The sequence below is a fragment of the Cupressus sempervirens genome, chromosome 5, assembly GCF_028749045.1.
Source record: "Cupressus sempervirens isolate cs-2001-9-10 chromosome 5, ASM2874904v1, whole genome shotgun sequence".
Lineage (NCBI taxonomy): Eukaryota > Viridiplantae > Streptophyta > Pinopsida > Cupressales > Cupressaceae > Cupressus > Cupressus sempervirens.
In genome coordinates, this window is record NC_143122.1 from 736388278 (window position 1) to 736415916 (window position 27639).

The following is a 27639-nucleotide window of genomic DNA, read 5'->3' on the forward strand; positions in this document are numbered from 1 at the left end:
TTATAATATGCTTTTCATGAGAACACTTATCAAACATTTTTTGTGCTTATTGATAATATTTTGAGCATATAATATCTTGATATCAGGTTATCTCCATTACTTTGTGGTAACATGTTTTATTTTCCTCATTGTTTCTCTATGAGAGTTTTATTATCCTTATTCAAAAGGATCTCTAATTTGAATATAAGATGAAATATTTCTTGTGGATAGTTGTCTTGTTTCTTGTGTCTATGTTTTTCAGGTAATCTATCCAGGCACATACAAGACAATATTATTTGGTGTACTTTAATGACCTATCCACTTCTCTCTTGGCTCTATGAAGATCTTTCTACACTCAAATGAGACCTTTTACATAATTAAAAATATTCTCAATGATCAAGTTGCTACTATTTAGAATTTCATTGTAAAAGTTGGCTTTAATACCCTTTGATGTAATTTCCCCAAGTAAAGATTAAAGGGGGTGTTAGAATTGGTAATATTTCCTTGGTTATATTTACTTATTAAATGGGATAAACCAAGGTATCCCTTATGTTGTTTTTCCTCTAATCTACATGTGAGGATAAGTCTTTTTTGTAATTCCTTTATTAAGAAAAATAGTGTATTCCTCATTAAGAGGATTATGACACTTGTTATGCACACACTTATGAATGTGGAAATCATTCACTTGGGAGTTACAAATAACTCTTCTTCTTATCTATTTATAAGAGATTCTTCTCTCTCATACTAAACACACAATCATGATGTAGTTCATGTAATGAGCCCTATGGCTTCTCTCTCTCTCTCTGTCTCTCTCTGTCTCTCTCTCTCTCTCTCTCCATTCTTAGGCATTTGCCTCATTCATATAATTCAAAAGGGGTTTTCTTTGCTTTCCCCTTTCAAAATCCTTTTCTCCTCCTTTGTGTTGATCTTGGAAAGCTCTTATAAAGTATGGTAATTATGTTAAATTATGTTCATCACAAACTGTTTTGGATTAAATTATAATTCTTTTTTTTTAATTCATTTCATTTTTATTATTACTAACATGTTGCTTCGTCACTTTGTGAAGTTGCACGTTCTTTATGTCATGTGAAAAATTGACATCATGCCACATGTTTCTGTGGGTTTGAGTTTCTTTGGTGGGTCATCTTCTGACTGTAGTGACATGTCAATGTCATGTTGTGTGGGTCAAAGGTGACAAGGTGATGAGTCAGATTGAGCTAGTGTATGGTGGTAATCTCATTTTCCTAGCCTCTGACATGTTGAGGTCATGGGCCACATGTTCTTGGTTTTACCTTCTACCATCTGATGCAAAAAAATCAAGGATGCTCACCTTGTCACTTAGCAAAGTTGCTTGATCTTTAATCATAGTGATAAAGCGACAACTTGACATGTAGTATGGTGGGTCCTCTCCTTTTGTGGGTCCTAGTGTGATGTGAGTGAAGTGTCAGATAGGTTGGAAAAGGACCATGTTTCTATTAGACAATATAATGATAGGTTGGGTGTACTATTGGGGCCATTAGATTGAGGAAGATCAACATCTCTCACTTTATCGCTATAGGAAGTTTTTTTATCTTTAGTCATAGCGACATAATAAGGTCTTGCCATGTGTGTTGGTGGGCTCAAGTTAAGTTGACATCATAGTTAAGGTTGACAGTATTGTAAACTATCATGGTTAAGTTTAAAGGCAGTGTGGTTAGTTAAACATGATATGGTCAAATGAGTGAAGACTTCATGAGGTGGCAAAAGGAAATAATACAGTTGGTCCACATAAAGGTTTCGAGTTGTTTGACTAGGTTGACCTATTGACCATGTTGATTTTGTAAGCCAAAAATGGGGAAAGACTGGGTTTTCTTGCACAATTTAATCTTTTAGATTGATTTCAACCACTTCGGAGTTAATGCTGAGTTTTAATTGTGCAAAGGACACTCTTCTCACCATCTAATCATCCATTTCAAAGATTTTTAACATTGATTGGCACCACTTTTTCACTTTAGGGTTTCTTCCAAGTGAGGGTTTCATGATTTTCATGCCTCTATAAGTGTACCATATAAAATCTAGTGTTTTGGTTACCTTGATTGTTCCCTAAGAACTCAATGATAGTAGTCATGGAGTCACTTCAATTGAAAATATCTTAGTTATGCCTGAGCTATAAAGGAAGATTTTGTAATCTTTGTAAGGGTTGATCTTTCTCTAATTCTCTAGTATTGCTTCCATGCATACTACTATAATTTCTCATGCCTCTGAGCATTTTAATCCTCTGTCGAGTTTCTTTTAGCCATTAACACACTATGCAAGTTCTCTCTACCTCTAGTTAACGTTTTTGTCTATATTCTGTAATTTGCATGATTGGATCTACTTTTGACATTTGAATGATATTAAGTGAGGACCCTTCCTATAACATTCTTTTGTTGTCTAATCTACATGTGATTTTTGAATTAAGAAAAGTCTGAATCTGTATTCTTTGAGGTTATAACTAGTTAATTGTGCATTTATGGATAGGGATAAGGTCAAACAATCTATTTTTTGTGCATCACCCCTTAGGTTAGAGTAGATAGATTTTCTTTCAGGCATTACTTCTCCCTTTTCCTCTCGAAGTGTAGTTAGGTGTGTCTTGATGGTAAAGGAAGCTGACCTTCATTAGAGAGTCAACCTCATAGTTCAAGTCCCATAGATTGGAGGTTGTTTCCGTGGTTTACAAGGCTTTTCTTAGGTATAAAATTTGGATAAGGATGCAAAATATTCTGACAATAAGTCTTGAGTAACCATTTACATTAAGGCTTCATTGGACAATGAGGTCAGTTGGCTTCCACTCATCTTTCATCCTCACTCCTATATCTAGTTCCACATTATTCAATAGGGAAGTTAGTGGATATGGCCAAGGAAAGAGAATAACAAGAGGAGATTATAATGCAAAAAGGTTTTTGTATGACACAAGACATCTCTCGGACTATGTATAAAGTCCAGTTTTTCCAACAGTTGGTGGATCAGCTAATCCACATGTGATATACATAAATGTTACCTTAATTTTTGATTCGCTAAGTTGTTAGTACAACTATGTACTATGTATTATTTTAGAGGAATAAAGTGAATCACTTGATGATGTGTAAAGGTTACTCATAAGTTTGAGGTTACATCTCCTCAAGTAATGACTACTTGAGGAAATGCAATTCTCTTGTACTTAGATTCATTTAACTAAGAAATTAAAAAAAATTATTGTTTTATGTGGAATAACTATTATGCTCAGTGATATAATCTAGTAATGAAGTTAGTAGTTAGAATTAGAGGCTAATTGTTGGGTAGCCATTTGTCATTATTAAGCCCAATAATCCACAAATACTTATCCTTTGTAGATTATGGTATATGCTTCAGACATGAAAGATGGTAATAGCATTGAGAATTTGAAAAACTCAGACAAAGAAGAAGCATAAGTTAAATTGGAGCATCTTCATTCCTCCCAGCAAATTGAGGGCACCGATTGTCTCCATACAATTTTGTCAGAGGAGATCAAAGCATTAGGATATGTGCCTCACTCAGATCACCGAGAAGAAACAGTTGAGGATAAATAGTGGAAACCCACACAGCTAATACATATTATTTAAGTTTTTGGGCATATTTTGAATTTTCACTCTTACAAAGGTGTAGATTATAGTGCTATCTGATTATATATTTTGTAATAGATAGTTATATTTGATGATGTATTTATAAAGCGATGTATCTAAGTGGTTTGTAAATTTTTGTTTTTTATAAATAAATTAAATCTTGTTGTATTTGATTATTCTAATGGATCGGATTCATATTGGTACCTTTAAAAAAATTAATATATTAGTTAATTAAGTGATACAAATTACGCCATTTTAAATTTTTTGCTTTTGAAAATAATAATAGCTTTTGTAGAATTTAAATTTATGTTTTTAAGCTTTGCAAAATAATTTATATTATAGACCTCAATTTTTTAAATATATTTTAAGTATAAAAAATAGTATGTCTATATCTATATTTTTTATATAAATTTAGATTTATCTAAGATATGTGACTATCCTCGATAAAAATGTAGTATTAAATTTAAAAAAAAGTTTAAAGAATAAATATTCATCAAATTTCAAAAAAAAACAGTTTATAGAATAAATTTTTACCAAATCTTTTATTTTAGAAAATAACAAGAAAATAAAAATAAAAATCACCAAACTTTGACGTTTTTAATGGTCCAGCGGCTTTTCTTAAGTTCCACAAAATTCATTGCCAAGACTCTTTCATAGTTAACTAAATTTATCTTTGTAATTAAAATACTTTCTTTAGAAAATGTTAGATATTTGTATGATTACGAAATTTCATAGTAATAATAATAATCGTTCAACGGAAAATCGTAAATATTATTCTATTTGTACAAATTTATTTTGATATCAGTGGTCGCGGGATCGAAGCCCGTACGCTCTCCGATAGAGGGTATTAAGTTAACAGCAACGTGCATGCCTATATTAAATCTTGGTAAAACATTCTAATTATAAATAAAAATTAAATAGATCAAATATCATGATTGCAGAGTTTCACCACATTTTCCCCACCACTGATCAAGATTTCTCATTTCTTTTGCCCGGACTTGGCTTTCTCAATTACATTGTTGAGTTTAGCCTTGTCAGACAAAAGCTTGAAGAAATTTTCAAAAAAGTGTGCATAGTTATGCTTCTTAGTTTCATTCTCCCTCTTCCAACTTCTCATCTTCTCATCCTCCATTGATATCTTCTGCTTCAAATTTTCAATCTCAGATTCTGTCTCTGCTTCCTTCATCCGTCTTCCCTCTCAATTCCTCCACAACCTGATCTTTCCTGCTCTAGAGATTCTCCAGACGGGCAACATGCTCTTGTTTCCAATCTTTCATAACACCCAACACGCTAAACTCTATGTTGCTTTCCATGTACTTCTCCAATCTTTGTTGAAATTTTGGGCGAGTAACATTCAACCAATCCAAACCATCCGAAGCTCCATCAAAGCGGCCAAGAGAGATGGGCCCTTCTTTCGTCCCATCTAATTCATAAACAATGTTATCAACTGGCAAATAGATAATGAAAGTAAGCCCATCAATTTGAGAAGTAGAAGCAGCAGCCTCTTCTTTGGCAAAACTGTTGTGAGCTTCACGAAGTACATCGTTATTTGTAATACAAATAGATTTCAGCAGTGGTGTTGAAATTTCTACTGTACTCCTTCAAATTGGAGAGTTGTGGACCAATTTGCGCATGAGATGGAGAGTTCATGAGTATGGAAATTATGGCCTGAGTTGGGCACGCATTGTTGAGTTGTTGCTTTGAAAAGAAGATATTCGGAAGATCCAATACAGGCCTGTTATCATTCTCTGGTAATCTATAGTTGGGCAGGAAGATAATGCCATAAATGGGTAGAAGATCATTTAGACATTGCGAGTCTAGAGAATGTAATTCCTCTACTCTAACTCCCTTCACTTCCATTTCTCCAATGATTTGTGTCAGAACACCTGGTTCACATTGAACTGAACGCCAAGACATTTTCAACTGTTGGTAAATGCAAATAATGAGATTTAAGTTGCCTTATCTAGAGGGTTTTTGAGAAGTAGGGTAAGAGTGGTGCTATCAATTATAAATAGTGTATTTTTCTTGGAAATAAATGTTGAGGTAATTAGTTTATTTGAAATGTCGACATAAAAATTAAACTCATTTTAAAGGAAAAATTGAAGTGATTTAGATTTCAGTTAGAAATAGAGGAAGTTTTAGAAATTACTATAAGAATGTTTCTTTAAGATGATCAATGTAATTAAAATACTTTCTTTAGAAAAGATTAGATATTTGTATACATAATATTATATAAAAAAAAATTGGGACATTTCTAATAGTTTGTAAAAAATATTAAAATGGATAGAAAATCATTTAGACAATTCCTCTACTCTACCTCCCTTCACTACCCTTTTTCTAATGACTTGTATGAGAACACCTTGGATAGAGGGTGATGCAATAATTTGGATAGATTTCAATTATAAATGGGGTAAGTTTTGGAAATTAAGGTTGGGGTAATCATTTTATTTGAACTGTCAATATAAAAATTAAAAGTATTTTTATGGGAAAGAAAGTTGAGGTGATTGACATCTCAATTGTAAATAAAGAAAGCTTTATAAATTATTAAAGGAAAGTTCATTTAAGATTATCAATGAATTTGAAATACCTCTCTAAAAAGGTTAGATATTTGTACACATAATGAATTTTTTTTGTTTTTGGGGGGGTGGGGCGGGGGACACTTTTAGCAGTTCGAGGAAAATATCAAAATAAAAGGATTTAAAAGTTCCTTAATATTTTTTTAGTATTATATTTTTATACACTTTTGTACAAAGTTCATAACACTAACTTTGAGAGTAAACTTTGTATTTACAATTATACACATAAGTTTCCTAACTTGGACACTTTAAGAATTTTAGTAAAATGTTTAATAAGAATTTTAGTACTTTTAATTGTTCATTTAGGACACTTTATAAAATTTTAAAACACCTCAATTTGAGAGTGAATCCCTTATTGATATTTATAAAGTTAAGAATGAACTAACAACAATAACTTGCTAAATGTAGGGTGCTCTTTTGGGGATAGATGGATCACCTATATTACATTGGCAATGGTTAGAAATGACCATGACTACAAGAGAAATTATGACTACATTTGAATTATGGTTGCATTTGTAAGTAAGTAGGTATATGAAGGATCATGAGGGGGCATACTAAATGGTTATGGTACAATAATTTTTTTGAAAAATGTAATCATTGGAAAATTGTAATAAAGTTATTGATTATGCCATGGGAATATGGTTGTTATTGCTAGTAAGTCATTGCATAGGTGAAATCATTTTTGTGAAGTTACACTAGGTAGATGCAATAGGTAAATATGAATAACCTACCAATAAAAGAAAGTAGTAAAGACAAACAAGTCAATTAGGCAATGTTGATAAAGTTATATTGGTAAGAACAAACATGTGAAGTCTTTCTAGTGAACTAAAATACAAGATTTATTGGTGCATAGATAGACCAATAGGTGAAGAGTCATTAGGTAAAGACTTACCAATAAATAGTGGATATTGGTGAATAGGTAAATAGGATAACCAATCAATCTCTGAACATGTGAAGTTTATAACAATTTTGATAAATTTCATGTTTGATGACAATGGAGCAAGATTTGGTGAATCTTAACAAAGGGTGAAACTATCTACATATATTATAGTGCATAATGAAATAGTTTATGGGGATGTGTGAATAGATTTTTTTGGTGAATTCAACAAATGCGTTAGCAAATAAAATAAAAATATAGTGAACGGCAAACAAATATTGCGAATGAAAAACAAAGAAAGATCAATTTGATATGCTCAAAGATGTAAGAAGGTTTGAATAAGAAATGGAATCTAGAGGAAGCTATTGAGGAATCTAGAACCCTAATTAGGTTTTCTAATTGAAGGCTAGGATTGAATAAATAGAGTCAAGGATAACGAAAAATAGTTTATAAGAATTAAGTGTTGATATGAAGAATTGTAGTAGAATCAATGAGTGGTCACAGATATGATCTCCAAGGGGACATAAAAGGATTGTATTGATAGATACAAAGCATGAAGGATCTAATGAGCTCTTGAAGAAGGTACTTACATGTAAAATATTTTTTGTTCTGCTAAAAAAATCAACAAGTTGCTAAGATCCTTTAAGCAAGGTATTTCTTAACATTACTGGTCAATAAATCCCTTAACTAGTTCAAGGCTATAATAGGGGGTTAATATACCTTACTAGGATATTCTTTGATAGGGATTCTAGATACACATAACAATATATTAGTCACTTCTAATGGGGTAATCCATTTAGATGGTTGCAACTTGTAGCTCCTAATAGGGAAGAACTTACCTACTATAGTAAACTATTATTATCAGTAAAGAATATTAAATTGGTGATGATATGTCCTTGTAGTTGTTGGGAAATTTTAGGAAAATAAATAGAAGGAAAACCTAATAAATTTTCACCTTATAATTTTGATGAGTGATTTTTGGAGTAAGTGTGAGTGCATATTGTGATCTACTAAGTCAATTATTCAAGAGTTAAGTATTTTCTGAAGATCAAATTGATCATTTGTTAACCCAATTTGAGTAGTAGAATCAAGCGACAAACTTTGTAGAAAGGATTGAAGTTAAAGACAAGATTTCATAGGATCACCATGGAAGTGAATGTTGGTATCACACTATTGTTCGAGATTATTGAAAATACCCTATATGAATACAAACTCTATCCTTTCAAGGTAGTAGAAGTTGATAAAGGCAATACCCTATCATCAATTCCTTTCCAACTGATAGTAATAGAAGATGTCAAGGTATTTGTATAATGCAAAATTATAAGGCTAAGACATGTAGAGATCAAGAAGGAATATTTGAAAATGTGTGATGAGAATAGATAGTTGAAGGGGGATTTCAAGTACCTAGTATTGAAGGGTCTAACTCATTTAGCTAATCTACTAAAGTTTTTCAAAGAAGGGTGGATTAACTATGTGTTGATCAATACCGTGGTAATTTCATCTAGTTGGAAGGTGAAAGACCAATCAAAGTCATCAAGAATTTAATCCATTTACTAATAGTTTATTTGATAGATGATGAATAATACACCATAAGACTTATATAAATGGATGAAGTTGAAAAACTCAAAAAATCCACATAAGAGAATAGACCCATGATTATTTATGACATTTTTAAATTTTATTACCAGATTTTGAATCAATTGCTGACTAATGGACACTTGTATTGTAGGTATGATCACTAATCCCAATGGACTGAATCACTTCTAGAATCTACAGAAGTTAGTGTAGTAATAACAAAGATAAAATATTATTGAACTCAAACTTTCCTTTGATCCTTTGAAATGCTTGCATTAATAGATTTCAATGTCTTGTTTACTTTGGGTAGATTGGATATATATCAAGTGGAAAGAGTGTGGCGATGAATGGTCATGTCTCCGAATGGAGACATGGACATTCATACTCACACCCATTCGATGGTAACTAATCTTCATGATTTGTTATAAACTTAAACCAAATTAATCAATGTATTACCAATCATTAAATCTGCAACCTGATATAAAAGATAGATCGATCATGATCTAAATATCAAAGGATTAAAAAGAAGATTTGGGCATGCCTTAAAGATCTCAATATATATATATATATATATATATATATATATATATATATATATATATATATATATATATATATATATATATATATATATATATATATATATGTCATCAGTTTTAACTATGCATAGCACAGATATTGTTAGACCGAAGCTACATGCTTTAGCACTCCCTCTTAGCTAGGGAAGAAAAAGTGCTTATATATAAGTTCTCCTTATTTAAAATTGATATCATCCAAATATATTTTAAAAAATCAAGTCTAATGATATCCTTTTCAGTTATGGTGTGTACATAGATATCAAGTCTCATGATATCCACCGTAAGGGATCATGGTATATCCATATTACATATGTTGTGATCACATAACACATGATATGTAGTATCATCTAACCTAGTTTCAAATATCACCTACCATGTGATATGAAGAATCACTTAATATGTGATACCTTGTTTTACATATGACCTAACATGTGATACCTTGTTTTACATATCACCTAACATGTGATATGAGGAATTACCTAACATGTGATACCTTGTTTTACATATCACCTAACATTTGATATGAGGAATCACCTAACATGTGATACCTTGTTTCATATATCACCTAACACATGATATGAGCAATCACCTAACATGTGATACCTTGTTTTACATATCACCTAACATGTGATATGAGGAACCACCTAGCATGTCATACCTTGTTTTACATATCACCTAACATGTGATATGAGGAATCACCTAACATGTGATACCTAGGTTTAGATATCACCTCAAAATGATATCAAAGATATGGCATGACAAAGAATATCAATTCTCATGATATTCACCATAACTCAAATGTTAAAAGGTAATGTGCACTTACCATAGGAACATTCATGATCTATTGTGATGTGTTTCAACCATCACACAATGTCTATCACAATCTAGAAGGTCATCGTCTATTTTACGGAACTAAATCCACCATGTTAGAAATCATCTATCACGATCTATTACAGCCACCACACGATCTCTATCATGTGTGTAAGATCATCATCTTCTAATAACATTAACAAATACATGTGATAATCATATGGAAGTCGTCACTTCCTCATTATTACCATAGGGCCTATAAGGCATTAAATGATCTCATTAGTATAATAATCAATTAAATAAAGTTTACCTCATAAGTATTTCACCTTCAATAGCGAAACTCCCTCTCAATCACTATGATTAGGATTGTCACAATTTGATTGAACCCATCTACTCCCACTAAAGCTCGAGTTCATCAACATTTCAACTTCTTTGAAGATGCCAAACTCCCTCTGAATCTGAATTCCATATGCTTTTATCCTTGTATTTCAAATATTTCCTTTACATAAAGTGAGCCCATATAGGAAATATAACTCATGAATCCATTTTCATCCTTCATATAATATTAATTGTTATGACTCTACCATCTACTAATAGATTATAATCTATCTATACACACTTCCCATAATTATAATATAAACCCATCATATGCTATAGTTTTCTTCATAATGACTGACTTATGGTTCTTTAGAGTGATGAAGCCACATTGACTAGTGTATTTTTTGTTCTACCACATTGACTAAGAGGAGGTCAACTAAAGTTTGTTTTCTAGTACTTAGATCATTTTGCATATGATTTGTGCATTACATGACAAGGATTCTTCTCCAAGGTTTACATTGATCATAACATCCATCTCTAACTTACTCTGCAAAAGACATTATTTCCAATCAATTCTTGCACTAGCACCTTCCATGGAGTTCTCATGAGTCAGAGGTGAATGTGAGAGAATAAACTTGGTGACCAATTCGGCATATCCATTAGGTACTCATAAGTATTGTTAGTGTTCGTGTACAGGTCTACAAATTAATATTATAAGTGTAGGAAATTGATAGCTTGAATGGATCAATGAGTCATCAAATCAACAATCTGGAAGCCCATGAACTTAGATTTAGGTTTTAACCAAGTTGCAATGCCAAACACCATTAATACATAATTTTCTATCTCAATTCTCATCTCTACTATTGAAAGCATCTCCAACTTCCAATGAAGGGTGTATGTTTGCTACTCTTTAAGCTCACATTTAATTTCCACCAGTCTAGGCACACTTAGGATGTTGCTTGAAGAACTTCCTTAGCCCAGTGTTAGGTAAAGAAGCTCACATGACCTATGAAAGAAATAAGGGTCATTCCCACCCTAACATTGTTAATAAAAAAGTCCTAAAACACAAGGGGAAGATGATCCACCAACACATCTCCCACACTTAAGAATGTTTTTCCCGACAAAAATTCTAAGTGGAAGATGTTATAACCACTTGTAATCAATATAGGCTGAAGGTCTCAATTCCTTTCATGTTCTATCCTTCTAATAGATTCTACTTGACTTTTGTAAGAAGATAGAAGTCACAAATCTTCTTGGGGACTAAATGCTCTACAATGACATTGAATCATCCTCTAGCTAAGAAAAATCTAAGTGGGCCCTTTTAGAAGTAATCTACTTATTCATAAGGAAATTTTCTATTTTTTCTATGGGTAGCAGATAACTCATTCCTTCACATACTTGTGGTATACAAGGTCCTCGAAAAGATACAACCACAGTCCATCAGAGAAGAAAGAAGGATTACATTCAAATGGAATTATAAGCAATAACAGTGGCTTGATCATCCATTTGTGGAATACTATTCATTATTTTAATACTTCTAATTTGTAATCGTCTATTGTAGTCATCAATGTTTGAATAGAAGAGAGGAATTTTGTTCGCAGACTCCTCTTGCCAATGGTATAGATGTATCTCCTCCTTCTATGAATGTATTGTCACTTTCTTCTCCTTTTATCCGTACCAAACCAATGTTTGATGACTTAGGTTTCTAAACTTAATACTCTGATACCATGTAAAGTTTATTAACAGATTTTAAATCAATTGTAGACTAATGCACATTGGTGTTGTAGAAATGATCACTAATCCCAATGGACTAAATCACTTTTAGAATCTACAGAAGTTAGTGTAGTAATAACAAAGATAAAATATTAATGAACTCGGAATTTCCATTGATCCTTTGAAGTGCTTGCATTAATAGATTTTGATGCCTTGTTTACTTCAGCCAGATTAGATATATATCAAGTGGAAAGGATGTGGGGATGAATGGTCACGTCTCGCAATGGAGACATGGACATTCATACTCACACCCATTCGGTGGTAACTAATCTTCATGATTTATTCTGAACTTAAACCAAATTAATCAATGTATTATGAATCATTAAATCTGTGGCCTAATATAAAGGATAGGTCGATCATGATCTAAATATACAAGGAATCAAAAGTAGTTTTGATCATGCCTTAATGATCTCAGAAAATATATATGTCATTAGTTTTAACAGTGCATATCATAGTTATTGTCAGACCGAAGCTACATGCTTTAACAACATTTGATACGAAGAGGTAAGTTTTTCTTCGATGATCATTGTTGGTTATTAAATTTATCAATCCAATCAGTTGAACAACCTTGAGGATCTAAATTTAATCTATAAAATTGTAAAACTAGGAAAGTGATATGACCAAGGTAAGATGGTAAGGTTGCAACTAATGATCAATCAAGAAGATTTAACTCAACAAGAATAGAAAGAAGATAATTCTTAGAAAAATGATTAAAATATTTTTAGTGTAAAGTAAAATAAAGATATATCTCCACTCTTTCATATGATCATTCTCCATATACATTTTTAATTTATTAATTGTCAAAAAGTTAACATACTTTTAATTATGTTATTCAATTAATTTTTATAAATTTAATAAAAAATAAAGAAAATTAAAAATTATATTTTGAGAGAAATTATTATGAAAATATTAAAGGGAAAGATTACTTCTTCCTAAATTGTCAGATATAGAAATTTTATAGCACTTTCTCTAGTTTTAAGGGTTTTAATTTTTTTGCATTCATGTAAAGTAACATCTCACTCTTTTCACATTTTTGAAGTAATAGCCTAAATTAATTGATAAATAAATTGTAATACAAATATAGACCAAAAGAAATTCTACACTATCTATACAAAGAAAATGTGTCGTGAAAGTTTTAACTTTTATATTGGAATGGTTTTAGGATTTTTTACTCTACCAAATTTTACAATAAGACCCGACCAATTTGTGAAACATAGGGTTCCAAATCTTCCATTTAATTCAAAAGTAATTTACAAATGATATTTGTGGAATCCCAATGTACAATATTTAGAAAAGGGGGATGAGGATAATAGTAGAAGAGATTTAATAGAAACATAAATTTCCCTAATTTTGGAGAATTTTGTTAGAACTTATAATTAGGGGTTGGGAGAAGAGAACAACAAATGATCCAAATCAAGATCTCTATACCAATATCTCTATATAGATCCCCCCAACCTCTCTCCCCATGGACCTTTCTTTACTTTTGCTACAGGAGTTGTTAACCCAATGCTTAAAATGTTTTATTCTATATACATTGGTGGTATTGGGATGGTGTTTCTCCCTTCCTCTATCTCTTACAATTGTGTCGGAGGAGATCAAAGCATTGGGATATGTCCCTCACTCAGATGCAATAATTTGGATAGATTTAAATTATAAATAGGGTAAGTTTTGGAAATTAAAGTTGAGGTAATCATTTTATTTGAAATGTTGATATAAAAATACCTCTCTAAAAGGCTAGATATTTGTACACATAATAAAAATTTAAAAAAATTGTGGGGAGGAACACTTTTAGTAGTTCATTAAAAATATTAAAATAAAAGGATTTAGAAGTTCCTTAATATTTTTTAGTATTATATTTTAATACACGTTTGTACAAAGTTCATAACACCAACTTTGAGAATAAACTTTGTGTTTCTAGTTATAAACATGTTTATTCCTAACTTGGACACTTCAACAATTTTAATAAAATGTTTAAATAATAATATTTTGAAGTTTCCAAATATTTTTAGTATTTTATTATTTAAAATTGTAAACTTAGATTTTAATTATAAGTACAACATATGGTGGAAATTAGATATGAATGTCGAAGTTAAGGGTATCAATTTAACAATGAAAGAAAACATTTGAACTTCACGGTATGTGTGTCTTACCCTATTCATGAGTATCAAAAAGCATTCAGAAGGGCCTCAAAAGAAGTGATAGGTAAATCGGCGTAGGTAGACATGCAACCTATAATTAGAGAAAAACTATGATTCAAATTCAAAATGTAGTCATTTCTTGTCCTAGGAACATTTCCCACTCAAAACACAAAGTCCACCAGGAATTGTGTTTGCCTCACTTTTATTCTTTTTTTCTATTGACCTGATTTGGTAGAAATTTTGACCAAATCAAGCAAATTTTTTTTTTTTTTTAAAAGTATTTATAGGCCAATATGGCCTCTGTTCAAAAATCAGGGGCAAATGTGCTAGTGATATATATGATTAAGAATGGACTTAATAGAAGCACTAGTGAACCAACACTATACACCAAAGTCAATCAAGAAGTTCAAATTTTGATTGTTTTCTTTTATGTTGATTATTTGATCTTTACAGGTAATCTTTCCATTGATATGTTTAAATAAAAAATGAAGAAAGAATTTAAGATGATAGATTTGGGTTTGATGAAATGTTTTCTTGGTATTGAAGTAACACAAATTGACAAGGATCTGTTCATTTTTCAAAATAAATATGCACAAAATGTTATGAGACAATTTAGAGTGGTAAATTGTAGTCCAATCTCTACACTTATGAAAATGGGCACAAAAATAAGTAAAGAAAATAATGAGACTAAATTTGATTCTACTCAATTTATAATGTTGGTTGGTAGTTTGATGTATCTCACAACAACTAGATGTAATATTATGTATGCAGTGAGTATAATTTCTAGATTTATGGATTCACCTAAGAACTCACATTGGCAAGTAGGAAAGAGAATATTGAGATACATTTCAAGGACTCTAAATTATAGCATAATATATTCTTCTTCTAATTATTTTCAACTAGTTGGCTATACTGACAGTGACTTTGTAGGAAGTATTGATGATAGAAAGAGCACATCAGGATATGCATTTCATCTTGGAACAAGTGTGGCATAGGCATCAAAGAAGCAACCTATCATGACTATTTCTTCAACTAAAGTAGAATATGTAGCTAGTACATCAGCAATATATCAAGCAATATGGATGCAAAGAGTCTTGAAACATCTAATGCATGAGCAAGAGGATTCTACTACAATCTATTGTGATAACAAGTTTGTCATCACACTATCAAAGAATCATATTTTTGACAAGACAAAAAGCACATTGATACTACATATCATTTTATTCAACAATTGGTCAATAATGGAGAAATCAGCTTAGAGTATTAATGTAGATCCAAAGATCAATTGACAGATATATTTACAAAGGCATTAGCACAAGAATAATTTGAATATCTAAGAGATCAAATGAATATTATAAACTTTGATATAATTAATGGTAGAAATTAGGGGGGACTATTGGCATGTGGTAATTTCTACAGTGATTAATAATCTAGAATTTGGCATAAATTTTTCAACCACCATATTTAATATGGAAGCTTCCCACCGCCCTTCTATATACATTGTTCTCTTTCCTCTTTTTACATGTGATTTTTGACTACCACATATTCTAGATCCTATCCTTCCTATTGTTAATGTGTATGGTTCTAGAACTCTATGAATAGAGGCAGATGTAATGGATAGAATCATCAGACAAATAAATGATAATACAAAGCTTTCTCATTTTATTTTAGTTTTCTCTATCTCTGCCCACCTTCAAATTAGAGGGAATGTTTTGTGGTAGAGAGGAAATAATTTTTATATCCACATTTAGAAATTAAAAATTTTGAAGCAAGCTTCATGTTTTCAAACTACTATCTTGTCTCACCAAAGATTAGAATCCCCTCATCGAATATTTGCAAAATTGGTCACCAGAACAAAATTACAAAATTATTTTACTGCATTTTGGGATTTTCCTCTTAAAACACATTCAAATATTCAAATGTGAATTTAAAATTAAAATAAAATTAACAATGAAAATATTCAACCATAAATCAGCCAGTACATAAAATTAAAAAAGCCCCAGCTCTAATTTAGCCATGCCACCTCCAAATCAGTGGCACTAATGTTGGCAATTTTTTATTTTTTATTAATGAATAGTGTCCTTTTCTATTAATAAAATATACCTAGATTAAAATTCACAAAAAAGGGCCATTGGATACAAGATCACCTTGCGAATGAGTTTGAAGCTGAACTAATAAAATAGCCATAGTTGAGAATAGAAACTATTCATAAAAAAAACCATATAAGGCAACTTTAGGCTGCCAAAGTAGTGCCAACCAAGGGTGGTGAATCATCTTTGTCTTGAAACCCCAATCAGCTTTAGGATTGGGGGACAGGCTAGGAATAGTCCAGCCATCATTAGTAGTAGTAGTAACAGTGGCAACCTTCACATCTTTGACCTCGAGCCATAAAGGAGAGATCACCAAGTCTAGGCGAGGTCATTTCTTAGAATGTGCACGATGAGTACCAAAAGGAGGAGCCAGGGACCAACCAAAACCACCATGGGGTGGGAAAGCTAAGTGACACCTCCATCCACCATCACCGCCACTATAGAGTGGTAGTGGGAAGCCTAGGAGCATGGGGTGTGTGAGTGGCAGCTAGAGGAGTGGTGGCGAGGATGGTGGTCAAGAGGCATCAAGGTCTCTACTAAGGCATTAGGGGAAACTCTAGCAATAGTGCATGGAACATTGCCCTAGTAATTAAGAAGCTCCTATAGGTGAGCTACCTTGAGTGCAACTTTGTTAGCTTGTACCTGAATTTGCATAATTACATTATTACAAATGCATACCTTAGTGTACATAGTAGTATTAACATTCAAAAAATTGTGTGAAAAGAATGGCATTCCTATATTTCCAAAGAGAAAATAGAATCTCCAGAATAAAGGTATGCCAAATTTGGGAAAACTTTTGATGAAATCTGGGAGAGTCACCCAATAAAATCATGTGCCAAGAAAAAGACTCAGGTTTGAATGGCTTAAAAAAATCATGGATCCAATACCAACAATTCTGAGCATGCTTACAAAACTAAAAAATATGCAAGAAAGACTCTGGTTGTCCATAAAAGGGGCATCTAGGATTAGGAACCTCAATGTGTTTGATTCGAGGCCCTAGGATAGGACCTTGGAAGGCCATCCACCAAGCAAAAGTGCAATCTTGGGTTTAGTTATAATATTCCATATGGTATCAAAGTGTTTTCTCCATTAAGAAAGAGAAGATTGCAAATGCCATCTATGGTTTAGCATATCCACCATCAAAAGATGAGGAAAAAGCCATTTGTAGCCCAAAATTGGCTTGTAATTAGAAAAGGGAGTGGCAAGATACCACTTCCAATCAAGCCAATAAGGGTGAACAAACTAAATCCCTACTTTATGAACTAAGTAAATAGGGATGGAAGAAAGTAAAAGCTCAAAAGTCTACTTGTCTAAATGGATAAGGCGGTATTGTACTTGCATATCTTCTTGGGTCTTGAAACTCATTGTGACCCTTGAAAAGAGGTCCTTAGGAGTTTTGATGCCACATTAAAAAAAATGCAGAGCATTGGCCACTTGAGTATTGGTGAGGGGGGTACACTGAATGGAAAATAGGGGAGACCACCAAATGTTTTGTTGATTCAAGGAGAGGCCATTGCAGAATTCATCTCCAGCCCATCAAAGCCAGGGCTTAATAGCCTCCCAAGCTTTCCAAATACTCATGATGAAAAAGATCCTAGAATGGCCATAGGCTCATGCATGATGAGAAGATTTTGAAAATCAATCCCCTTCCAAGCAAGGCTGTTGACAGGAAAGCCGAAAGAGATGCACTGCCAAATAAGAATCTTCCAAGCTTCATCTCCTAAAATAGCCCTAATAATCCATTTTGCACAAACAGCAAGGCCTTGTTTCTGAGTGGAAAGTACACCTAGACCACCAGACTCTTTTGGGAGACAAAAAAAATCCCAGTCCACTCTATGGAAGCCATGGTGATCAGAACCAAAGGCCCAGAGAAAATCCTTGGGCTATCTTTCCAACTTCATGTAAGAAGCTTTGGATGGAGCCTAGAAGGAGGAGTAATACACATAAGTGGTTGCCAAAATCTTCGAGCAAATCTAGAATTTTTTAGTGAGGGAGAGTAGCTTTGTGATCCAATAGTTGAGCTTTTTACTAATCTTGGCCAACACAGCAATCAAAAGTTCCAAAGCTGATGCCTGGAAAGAAAAAGGAATGCCAAGAAAGTCAAAGATTTCCCCATGAGCAACCCATTTCCACTCAAACTAGCTGAGCCAAGGTGGAGCTAGCAAAAAGACTAATAGAAGTAGAGAATTTTTTGCCATTGAATGGCAAAACCAAAGGCTTAACAAAAGGTTTTAGACAACTTAATGCATTATTGATGTTTTCTTCATCCTCTAAAAGAGTAAGAAAAGAAATATCGACAAAGTTTCCAGTGAATAATTGGGAGCATGATTCAAACAAGGAAATGCCATGTACCAGTCTTGAGGACACAAAATGCACAAGTAAATAGCCAAAACCTTTCGCAACAAGGACATAAAGTGCAAGAGCTAGCGAACAACTTTTCCTAATGGAACCAAATAGTCCAAAACCCTTAGATTGCAAATTCTTGATGGTAATGCAAGCATTAGCATCTCAAAAGAGCATCTCCATGGATTGAAGGAAATTGGGGCCAAAACCCAGAACTCAGAGCATAGCCAAGATGAAGGGCCATTCAATGCAATCATAGGCTTTAGCAAAATCTATCTTAAAAAAGACAGCCTTCTGATTGGACTTGCATGCCCATTCCATTCCCTCCTAGACAACAATGATGTTGTCAAATATATATCTGGACTTGATGAATCCAGTTTTCTCTGGCCACAAAAATTATGGGCAACGTGTGCTTGATTTTTTGAGAGAGTGCCTTGGAAATAATTTTATAAGACACATTTAGAAGGGTAATGGGTCTCCAATTACAAATATCCTCTAGATCGCCAGCTTTAGGTATGAATTTGATATTTCCTTTGTTTATAATGGCTCCTAAGCTTTTAGAATGATAGGCTTCAAGATAAACTTTGTGTAGATTAGGATCTGTATGCTCCCAAAGGTGTTTGTAGAATTCACAAGGAAACCCATCACACCCAAGGGACTTGTCATCCACCATGGAGAAGACATTTTTTCTTTAAAGTCTTAGAGGGAAAGAAGTTGCTCACAGAAAGCACATTGCTCAACCACAGCAGTTTGGAGTAATAGAAATACACTTTCTGAGACCTTCCTCCTGAGCAACCAAATTCCCCTAGGAAGAAAACACATTCTCATAGTGATGAAAAAATTCTTGTAGGATGGTAGGGAGGCTAGATAGAAAAAAATTTCCCTTTTTAATCTTTTTAATCCCAACATTGGTATGACAGGCGCAAGACCTTGATAAAACTCCTTCAAGGCTTTGTCACCAACCTTCAACCAGTGGAGATGGGCTTTGATTTTGGCTCCCCAACAAGAAAAATTATTAGAAATTTGTTTGTCATGATGAAGCTTGGAAAGCTGAATTTGTAAGTCCACATCAAAGGGCTTGAGGGTGAGGGCTTCAGAGGCTTTTTTGAGGGCAAGCCTATTGGCTTCATATGACTATTTTCTGAACATAGCTAATTGTCACCCATAAATGTGTAGGAATTGGGTAGTTCTAGTAATGGCATCATTCCACCATTCAATCCATCCCCTTTGAGAATGTAGACATGGTTCCAAATTCCAGACACATAGGATGTGCAAGATGGTGGAAGCATGCATTAGCACTGACGTGTTGAGTAAGAACTAAGACTTGGCCACCTTTGGGATAGTTGTTTGCCAAGAAATGGCAAAATAAATGGAATAGTGGTCAAATAATGTCACATCTAATAGGGGAATGATAGGTAGAACTCGATCCTGAGAAAAAGAGAAAAAGGATTGCACAGTGATCATAGCACAATCAAGGCATTTTAATATGCAGTCAGAGCTAGCTCGAAAGTTAGGCAAAGTGTGCCAAACCCGACTATCTTGGCGACGGTTGGCATTGGGATTAAAAAGGCCCAATTTATTGCACATGTAATACCAGGCTTGTCTTTCCCCAACTGTCCAACAAAAAGGTAGAATTTCATCTTTGTCAAACACCACTTCAACCATATTAAAATCCCCACACATCACCCAAGTAGCTAGACGCAAGTTGTTAGCCAACCAAGCCCACATCTAGGATCTTTTGATAGCACCATCAGATGCATAAATATTAATGAATCCAAAAGAATGATTGATAATGGAAAGAAAAACTCAAATAATTCTATGTGTGGGATCAAAACTATGCAAAATAATAGTAGAATGAAGGTGAGGTGATAGGAGAGTAACTACACCTCGGCCAGCTTCATGCTGGGAAGAAAAAATCATGGCATCATGCCAAATTATGCAGCATGCCAAAGAAAGAATGAAACTAGAAATTTTAACTTCTTGTAGATAGAGAAAATCTAAATTACCAAGTCTATGATGGACATCCCAAACATAGTACTTTTTGGGGATGTTTGTGAGACCTCAAACATTCCATGATAGGAAGTTCATGAGAACTCTTCCATATCATCATCATCCTTAAGAGAGGAGTAGCTATTCTACAAGAAGGTAGAAATAGTTATTCTACAAGAAGGAGTTGCATCAGTGGTGGTGCTATGGACAAGCAATCATTAAAAATTTTCTCAAGCTCCTTAGTGACAACTTTGCCAAAGGCTTTGGCAATGGACTCAATGAAAGGCCAGCATGGCAAGGGTAAACCTACGAACTCGACCCACACAGGAACCCTAAGCTTTTTATCATCTAAGATTGTGAAGTATCATAACCATTTTTGAAAAAGAAGCAAAGAAGAATGCAAAGACCAAGGACTGTTGTTAAAGACCATATTTACTTGCAACGGGTTAGGAAAGAAAAATAAAAAAAACCTTTGGTAAGGTTTCGCACAGTGTCAAGGAAAACTCCATGAGGAATTCAGCTCTTGTTAACCCATTCTTGGAGCATAGCTTCATGGGGAGTCCTAACCACAAAATAACCCATCAAGGTGTGTTGTTCTAACCAATCACATGCAGCGTCAAATTCTTCCAAAGGAAGGATAATGTTAGGATTACCTTGTGAAAAACCTTTAGGACAAACTTATTTGGATATTTGTTTAGTGGTGATGCCATGGCAAACCAAAGCAGCAATGTGAACACCAAAAACAACTGGTTCACCATTGGTTAGAGCCATTATATCCTAGCCTAAAAAACTCCCATAGTAAATGCAGTGTGACAAGTGGTTCTTACAAAAAGAAAGTTCAGACAAAAATTTCTACACAAAAAATTGAAAGTTCACAAGAAGCAAGAAACCCTAGCAGAATGAAAAAACTCTTCATTTTCATTCAAAATTTTTGATTAGATTCCACTTTCCAAAAGAAATATCTATATTAATGAATCGAGAAGCTGTTGTTTCATAGCATAATGGATTGCAGGAGATATTTCACCAATTATGTGAGTTTTTTTAGAGAAATTTGTGAGTAGAATTTTTCTACAAGAGTTGTTAATCTAATTTTAAAAGTGTTTTATTATATATATATTGGTGGTATTGGGATGGTGTTTCTCTCTTCCTCTATATCTTATAGTTTTCATCATTGCATATGCTTCAGACATAAAAGATGGTAATTGCATTGAGAATTGAAAAACTTAGACAAAGTAGAAGTAGAAGTTAAATTGGAGCCTCTTCATTCCTCCCAGTAGATTGAGGGCACTAATTGTCTCCATACAATTGTGTTAGAGGAGATCAAAGCATTGGGATATGTGCCTCAGTTAGATCACCGAGAAGAAATGGTTGAGGATAAAAAGTGGAAACCCACACAAGTAAAACATATTATTTAAGCTTTTGGGAATATTTTGAATGTTCACTCTTACAAAGTTGTAGATTTAATTGTTTGTTTATTATATTGGGCAGTTTTTTGAATTGTTGGAATTTTGGAGAAAGAAGAGCAAATGTGATTTCTAGGGTGTAAATATTGTTCATGGGTTGCTCACTTTCAATAGATACCATAGCTTCAATAGGTTGAATATGCAATTGGTTTCTTTAGGAATTCAATAATTAAATTAAGCTTGGAAAAGTAAGTCGACCTTTGACTACTTAACACTTTTACACTAGGAATCAAGCCTTAGTTTGTGATATCTAAGCTGTTCATGATTATAGTACTTTCTATCTCTGTATTATTTAATAGACACTTGCATTTGTAGATGTATTTATATGCAGGTGTATCTAAGTAGTTTTGAAATTGTATTTTGTATATATAAATTAAATCGTAATGTATATGACTATTCTAATGTTTTGGATTCATCTTAGCACTTCTAAATGTTTTAATATATTTAAAGTCTTCATATTTATTTATAAATTTTGTATACTAGTCTATTAGTTGCTACAAATTACATCACTTTAAATTTTTGGCTTTTCAAAATTATTATAGTTTTTGTGAAATTTAAATTTCTATTTTTTAAGTTTGTCAAAATAATGTTTATTATAGACCTCAATTTTTTATTAAAATATGTATTTTAATTATGAAAAACAATATTTCTATATCTAATATTTTTTATATTTATTTCAATTTATCTTTAAAAAATCTGACTAGCCTCTGTAAACATGCAATATTATTAAATTTCAAAAAATAGTTTATAGAATTTTTTTTACCAAATCTTTAATTTTAGAAAACAACTATTTAAAATTCTTCCCTAAGCTAGTGGGGCTATTTCCAACCCCAACCCATTTTCATCCTCTCAACTAGAAAGTAGGGCTCCTAGTTAATAGGAAAATATTCAAAATTAAGCTTTAGCCCAATCCCAGCACCCCAACCTCTCCCCCCCCCCCCAAAAAAAAAAAAAAATCATGGGACCTCCAGCTCCTTAAATATAGAACCCAAGCCCCCTCCATGGGACCCCTGCCTAAGTCCTTTTCGATTGCTTCCCCTTTTCTTTAGTGTCATGCCCAAATTACGAGGGCAAAAACACACACAATTTTTTGAAATAATAATTAGAATGCTCAAATTTTAAAAAGGTTAAGATCATAGTTAAAGGCTCTTTACATTTCATCTTAAGTTTATAGTCTTAAGGAGGAACACATCGTTGAGATTAAACCTCTCGTTATTAATCAAATCTTGACATTGTTAAAATTACTACTCTCGTTATTAAGTTGATAAAGAAAAAAGTTTATGATATTACATTAACTTATAAAGGTATGAAAAATTTAATTAAATAACAATGTATATGAAAACAATATTAATTAAAAAAATTCCACATTTAAACTTATTTCAAAAAAAATAAATCAACCCTTCTATACTTAGATTCAATTAACATTAATGATAAAACTATTTAAATTTAACTAATTCAAAAGTACTAACAATTTAATCAATAACATAATATCATGATAAAACATAATATATACTACTAACTAAAACAATTATAACGATTAAAAACAAAACATTAATCCCAAAATTTAAAATTAAAGATTATTAATGTGAAATATAAATTAGATATAATTTTAATTTACTGACAACTAACTAATTTAACTTAAAACTAACTAACTAAATCTAAAACTGATCTAACCATATACAAAATGAGTGACCAATCTTTAAATAAAACTTAACTTTTAAAATTTAAATAAAATTAAAACTAACTAATTAAAACATGAAATTAAACTACTACTACCAAAGAAGTATATATAAAATTTAAAACAAATAGCTTTAACAATATTAATAGCAAATTTAAACTTTATTTTAAAAAAAAATCTCTTACCAAACTTACATTTAAACTAACTAACTTAACACCTATACTAACATGCTAAAGTTAAAATGACTTACAATTTAATATAATTAAACTAACAACTAAAAACAACTTACAATAAAATAAAATTATTATTAATAAATAAATTATAAACAAAACTAACTATCATACAATACTAACCTAACTAACTAACCTACTAACTCTACCCTTTAACCCCCTACACACCTACACTAGCCCTTGGGCAAGCGCTTCCAAAGGAGCGCTTCCCAAGCGCTGTCCTTGGGACAGCGCTCTGCCCCATACTGACCAGCACAGACCCTAATCAAAGGTGGGCAGCCCAACCATAATGAAGACAAATTTAATAAATTGCCAGCCAAAGTGAGCGCTCAACACATAAGGAAAGAAGGAAGGTGGATGGGACATGGGGGGGCAGGGTGACGTCACCCCCCACCCCGCCCCCATGTACATCCTAACTTGCATAAAAAAACTTTTGTTTTTTAAAACCTTACTAAAAATTCATTCCAAATCTGACGTCCCCAAAGGATGGGAAATGCATTTATGTTAAAAAGTTTTATAGGTAGCAAAATAGGATTTTTAGGATATCTACTATAACTATGATATTTTTATTTTCTTGATGTTTATTTTAATATTGATTTTAATTTTTAATTTAATTTTTTTAATAATAAGAAAGGATCTTTTAAGAGAATCTTTTGATTCTCTGTTACCAAAAGAATTAATTTGAATCATCATACAAAAGGTAGAGAGTTTTACTCTCTTAAAACACTTTTTTTTTGAAAATTTATCTAAGTATGGATTTTAAAGCAATGTATATATTTTTTTTGATAGATTTAAAACATAGGTTTAAACATTGTGATACCATAATGATTTGTTCTCTATATAACTTGGATTGCAATACTTCGATCTTTGTCAAAAATTTCTTTATAAAGCAAACCTATAAGGACTTGTAATAACCTTAACATAATTATCATTTTGAACATATAAGGAGCATATAAGGGACTTGAAAATTTTCTCAATTAAACCATCATGAAAACTTCTTATTCTTGATTGCATCCATCTAATGAAATTATGATTAAATCACAAGACAAGCAATTATACTCAATCACCAATTTTATTGGGAAACCTGATTCAAGGGCTCAGCCAGAAAAGAATCAGGAAGAAAACCCAGCTTTGTTACCAATCCAAAAAAGTTTTAAAATACAATTACATAGGATTTCAATCAAGAATTACATCACTTAAATTAAATTTCCTTCATGACCCTCATCAAGGGTTCCATATCAAATTCTGCAACACATTACTACAAACCGAGGAGGAAACAAATATCTGATCATGTTACAACCAAGCATAACCAAGAGACAATCAAACAAGCATAATCATACATGGTTTACACAATAGGATTTACACTAAATCAAAACTAGGGAAAGGTGGATTCTTCCAACCAGGAGAAGTCAAGCACAACACCAAACAGATGCCCAATCGGGGCTATATACCAAGAACTTCCGTTCTTCCATTTCAACATACCAAAATCATACAAGGTTTGTGCTGACAGGTAGGGGCCCATAACACCCTACCCTTTCTCCCTCTTCTCATCCTGAGAAGAGACTCTATACTGGTTGGAGTCCGACTAAATAGACCTTTCCCAAAATTGGTCACTTTTTCCGTCTCCAAGGGTGAGTAATACCAAAACACGCATGCAAGAAAAATCTCAAAATTTCAAACATAAAAAAGAAAGGAAATCATCCAAAAATAACATGGTTTTCAAAGCTTCCCAACATACCCACAAACATATAAACATTGAAACAACAACAAGGTAGCATAAGCATGAAACAAGAATAAAATTTGAACAAGGAAGATGAGAAATCCAACCTTCACAAGGAGGTAATGGCAATGAACAAGTTTGAGTAGAGTTTCCCTTTTTTCTTCCTTCAATCTTCAAGAACTCCTCTCTAAATGTAGAGATTGGGTAACAACTTCCACAAGACCAAGAAGGGCCTCTAAATAAGCCTCAAGCTCAACCACCAAAGGGATCAATAACTACCCCCCACCCACTTGCAATTCCAGAAACTCCTAACTCAACCTACACTATGATTAAACCCTAAGTGGAGGTGGGGTAATGAAACTCATGGGAACCATAAGCAATTTTCCCACAAATGCAAAAAGGGACTTTTTGAGTGATCTCCAAAGTCAACAAAAGGGGCTTAGGGGTTGGAAAAGACCCCTAACCCATACCCATACCCCTTGGGTATAATTATTTCATGTTTTGAAGCCTTAGGAAAAGGTTTAGAGCTAAACAAAAGCTAGAAAATAATTAGAACTAACTAACAACTCTAAAAATCAAATTAAGCACTAATTCAGATTAAGGATGACTAAACTCGATTAACAATGAAATTAGCAAACTGACACTCACTTAAACCAACTAAGGTCCAAAGGGTACACAGCTAACCCTAATCAGAGCACTGAAGATCATACACAATTCACGAGTGTCGAGTGACACTAACAGAACATAATTATGAGACATTCACATTTACTAAACACGAAAAGATACATTCATACATCTCACAATACAATACATGAATTACAAACAACAAGGTTTCCAAATTTAGCACGTGGAGATCAGTTATGTTCCTCTATCAGTTTCCTTGACTAAAATATCTACACACTCATTGCACACATCAGTAGTCCTGAAAATCACATGTACATATATACGTATCAGTAATTCTCATAAATTGAAACATACATTAATAAGGGTTTCTTCATCCTACTTAATTCTTAACCATTTAAAAACTCTTAAATCAAAGTATCAATCCTACATTTACTGATTTTATCAATATACATGTACATAAAACATTAAATAACGAACTCAAATATCTAAAAATACCATCACACAGCATGAAATAATATAATATGTTCAAGTATCTAATAATGTCTCAACATCTCGAGTCGTGAGTAAAAAAAATATAAAGGAATAACTAAGGCTATGAAGGGTAAGGGCAAGGCCTCACATCTTCCCCCACTAGGCATGAACTTCCTCCTGGAGTTCATCAAAAGACAAGGGTATAGAGATTGCATCCGTGCTGCATCCTCCCAAGAAATCGTGACCTCATCGTAACATTCCCACTAGACCCTAACTTGGTCTAGCTCTCAACCTCGAGGAGCTAGGGTCTGTTGGGCAATAATATGGATAGTCTCTAGCACTAACTGGCTAACCAACTCCACTTATAGGCTCAATAATTGTACCCTGATGCTCAATCTGGCAGTTGTCAACCACTGCAAAAACTTTGTGGAACCTGCCCATGTCTCTAACTGTCGGCTCTGAAAAAGCTCCTCTTTGACCACTGGATGACTGCCCCTGTAAACACTCTCTAGCTATATGACCCATGCCACCACAAGCGTAGCATGGCCCTTGGGTATAAGATCATGTACCATATGATCCTGATTGTTGTGGGCCTCCTGATTTGCTAGACCCAATGTATCCACCCCTGGAAGACTGTTGAGTTTGCACTGCCTGTGACTGTGGGGTATGTACTTTCTGATCCTGTTGTGACTGCCACTGCTTGGGCTTAGAGCCCTGATTACCCTATGAGGGTTCCTGTTGCTTCTGCTGAGACTTTTGGCCCTTAGAGTACCCTGGTGTATAGTTTTGATTCCCTTTCCAAGGGGGT

The 27639-nt window shown here is 33.0% G+C and overlaps 1 protein-coding gene across 1 annotated transcript; it reads right to left on the bottom strand.

Moving 5' to 3' along the window:
* Window positions 1-4807: 4807 nt before the first annotated feature.
* Window positions 4808-27356, bottom strand: LOC149558046 (ubiquitin carboxyl-terminal hydrolase 2-like). Its single transcript, XM_089830598.1, has 4 exons — window positions 27185-27356; window positions 24185-24277; window positions 5171-5464; window positions 4808-5106 (listed from the first exon to the last, which is right to left on the bottom strand). The coding sequence occupies exons 1-4, from the start codon at window positions 27354-27356 to the stop codon at window positions 4808-4810; spliced, it is 858 nt and encodes a 285-aa protein (XP_089686724.1).
* Window positions 27357-27639: the final 283 nt, after the last annotated feature.

Excerpts from the sequence above, each read along its gene's own strand:
- LOC149558046 (XM_089830598.1), bottom strand. The coding sequence starts at position 27,356 with ATGGGTCATATAGCTAGAGAGTGTTTACAGGGGCAGTCATCCAGTGGT. Across the intron at positions 24,278-27,184 it reads TGAGCCTATAAGTGGAGTTG|GGTCTGTGCTGGTCAGTATG; the intron begins GTTAGCCAGTTA and ends ACCTTTGATTAG. Across the intron at positions 5,465-24,184 it reads TTGCCCAAGGGCTAGTGTAG|GTGTTCTGACACAAATCATT; the intron begins GTGTGTAGGGGG and ends AATGTGAACCAG.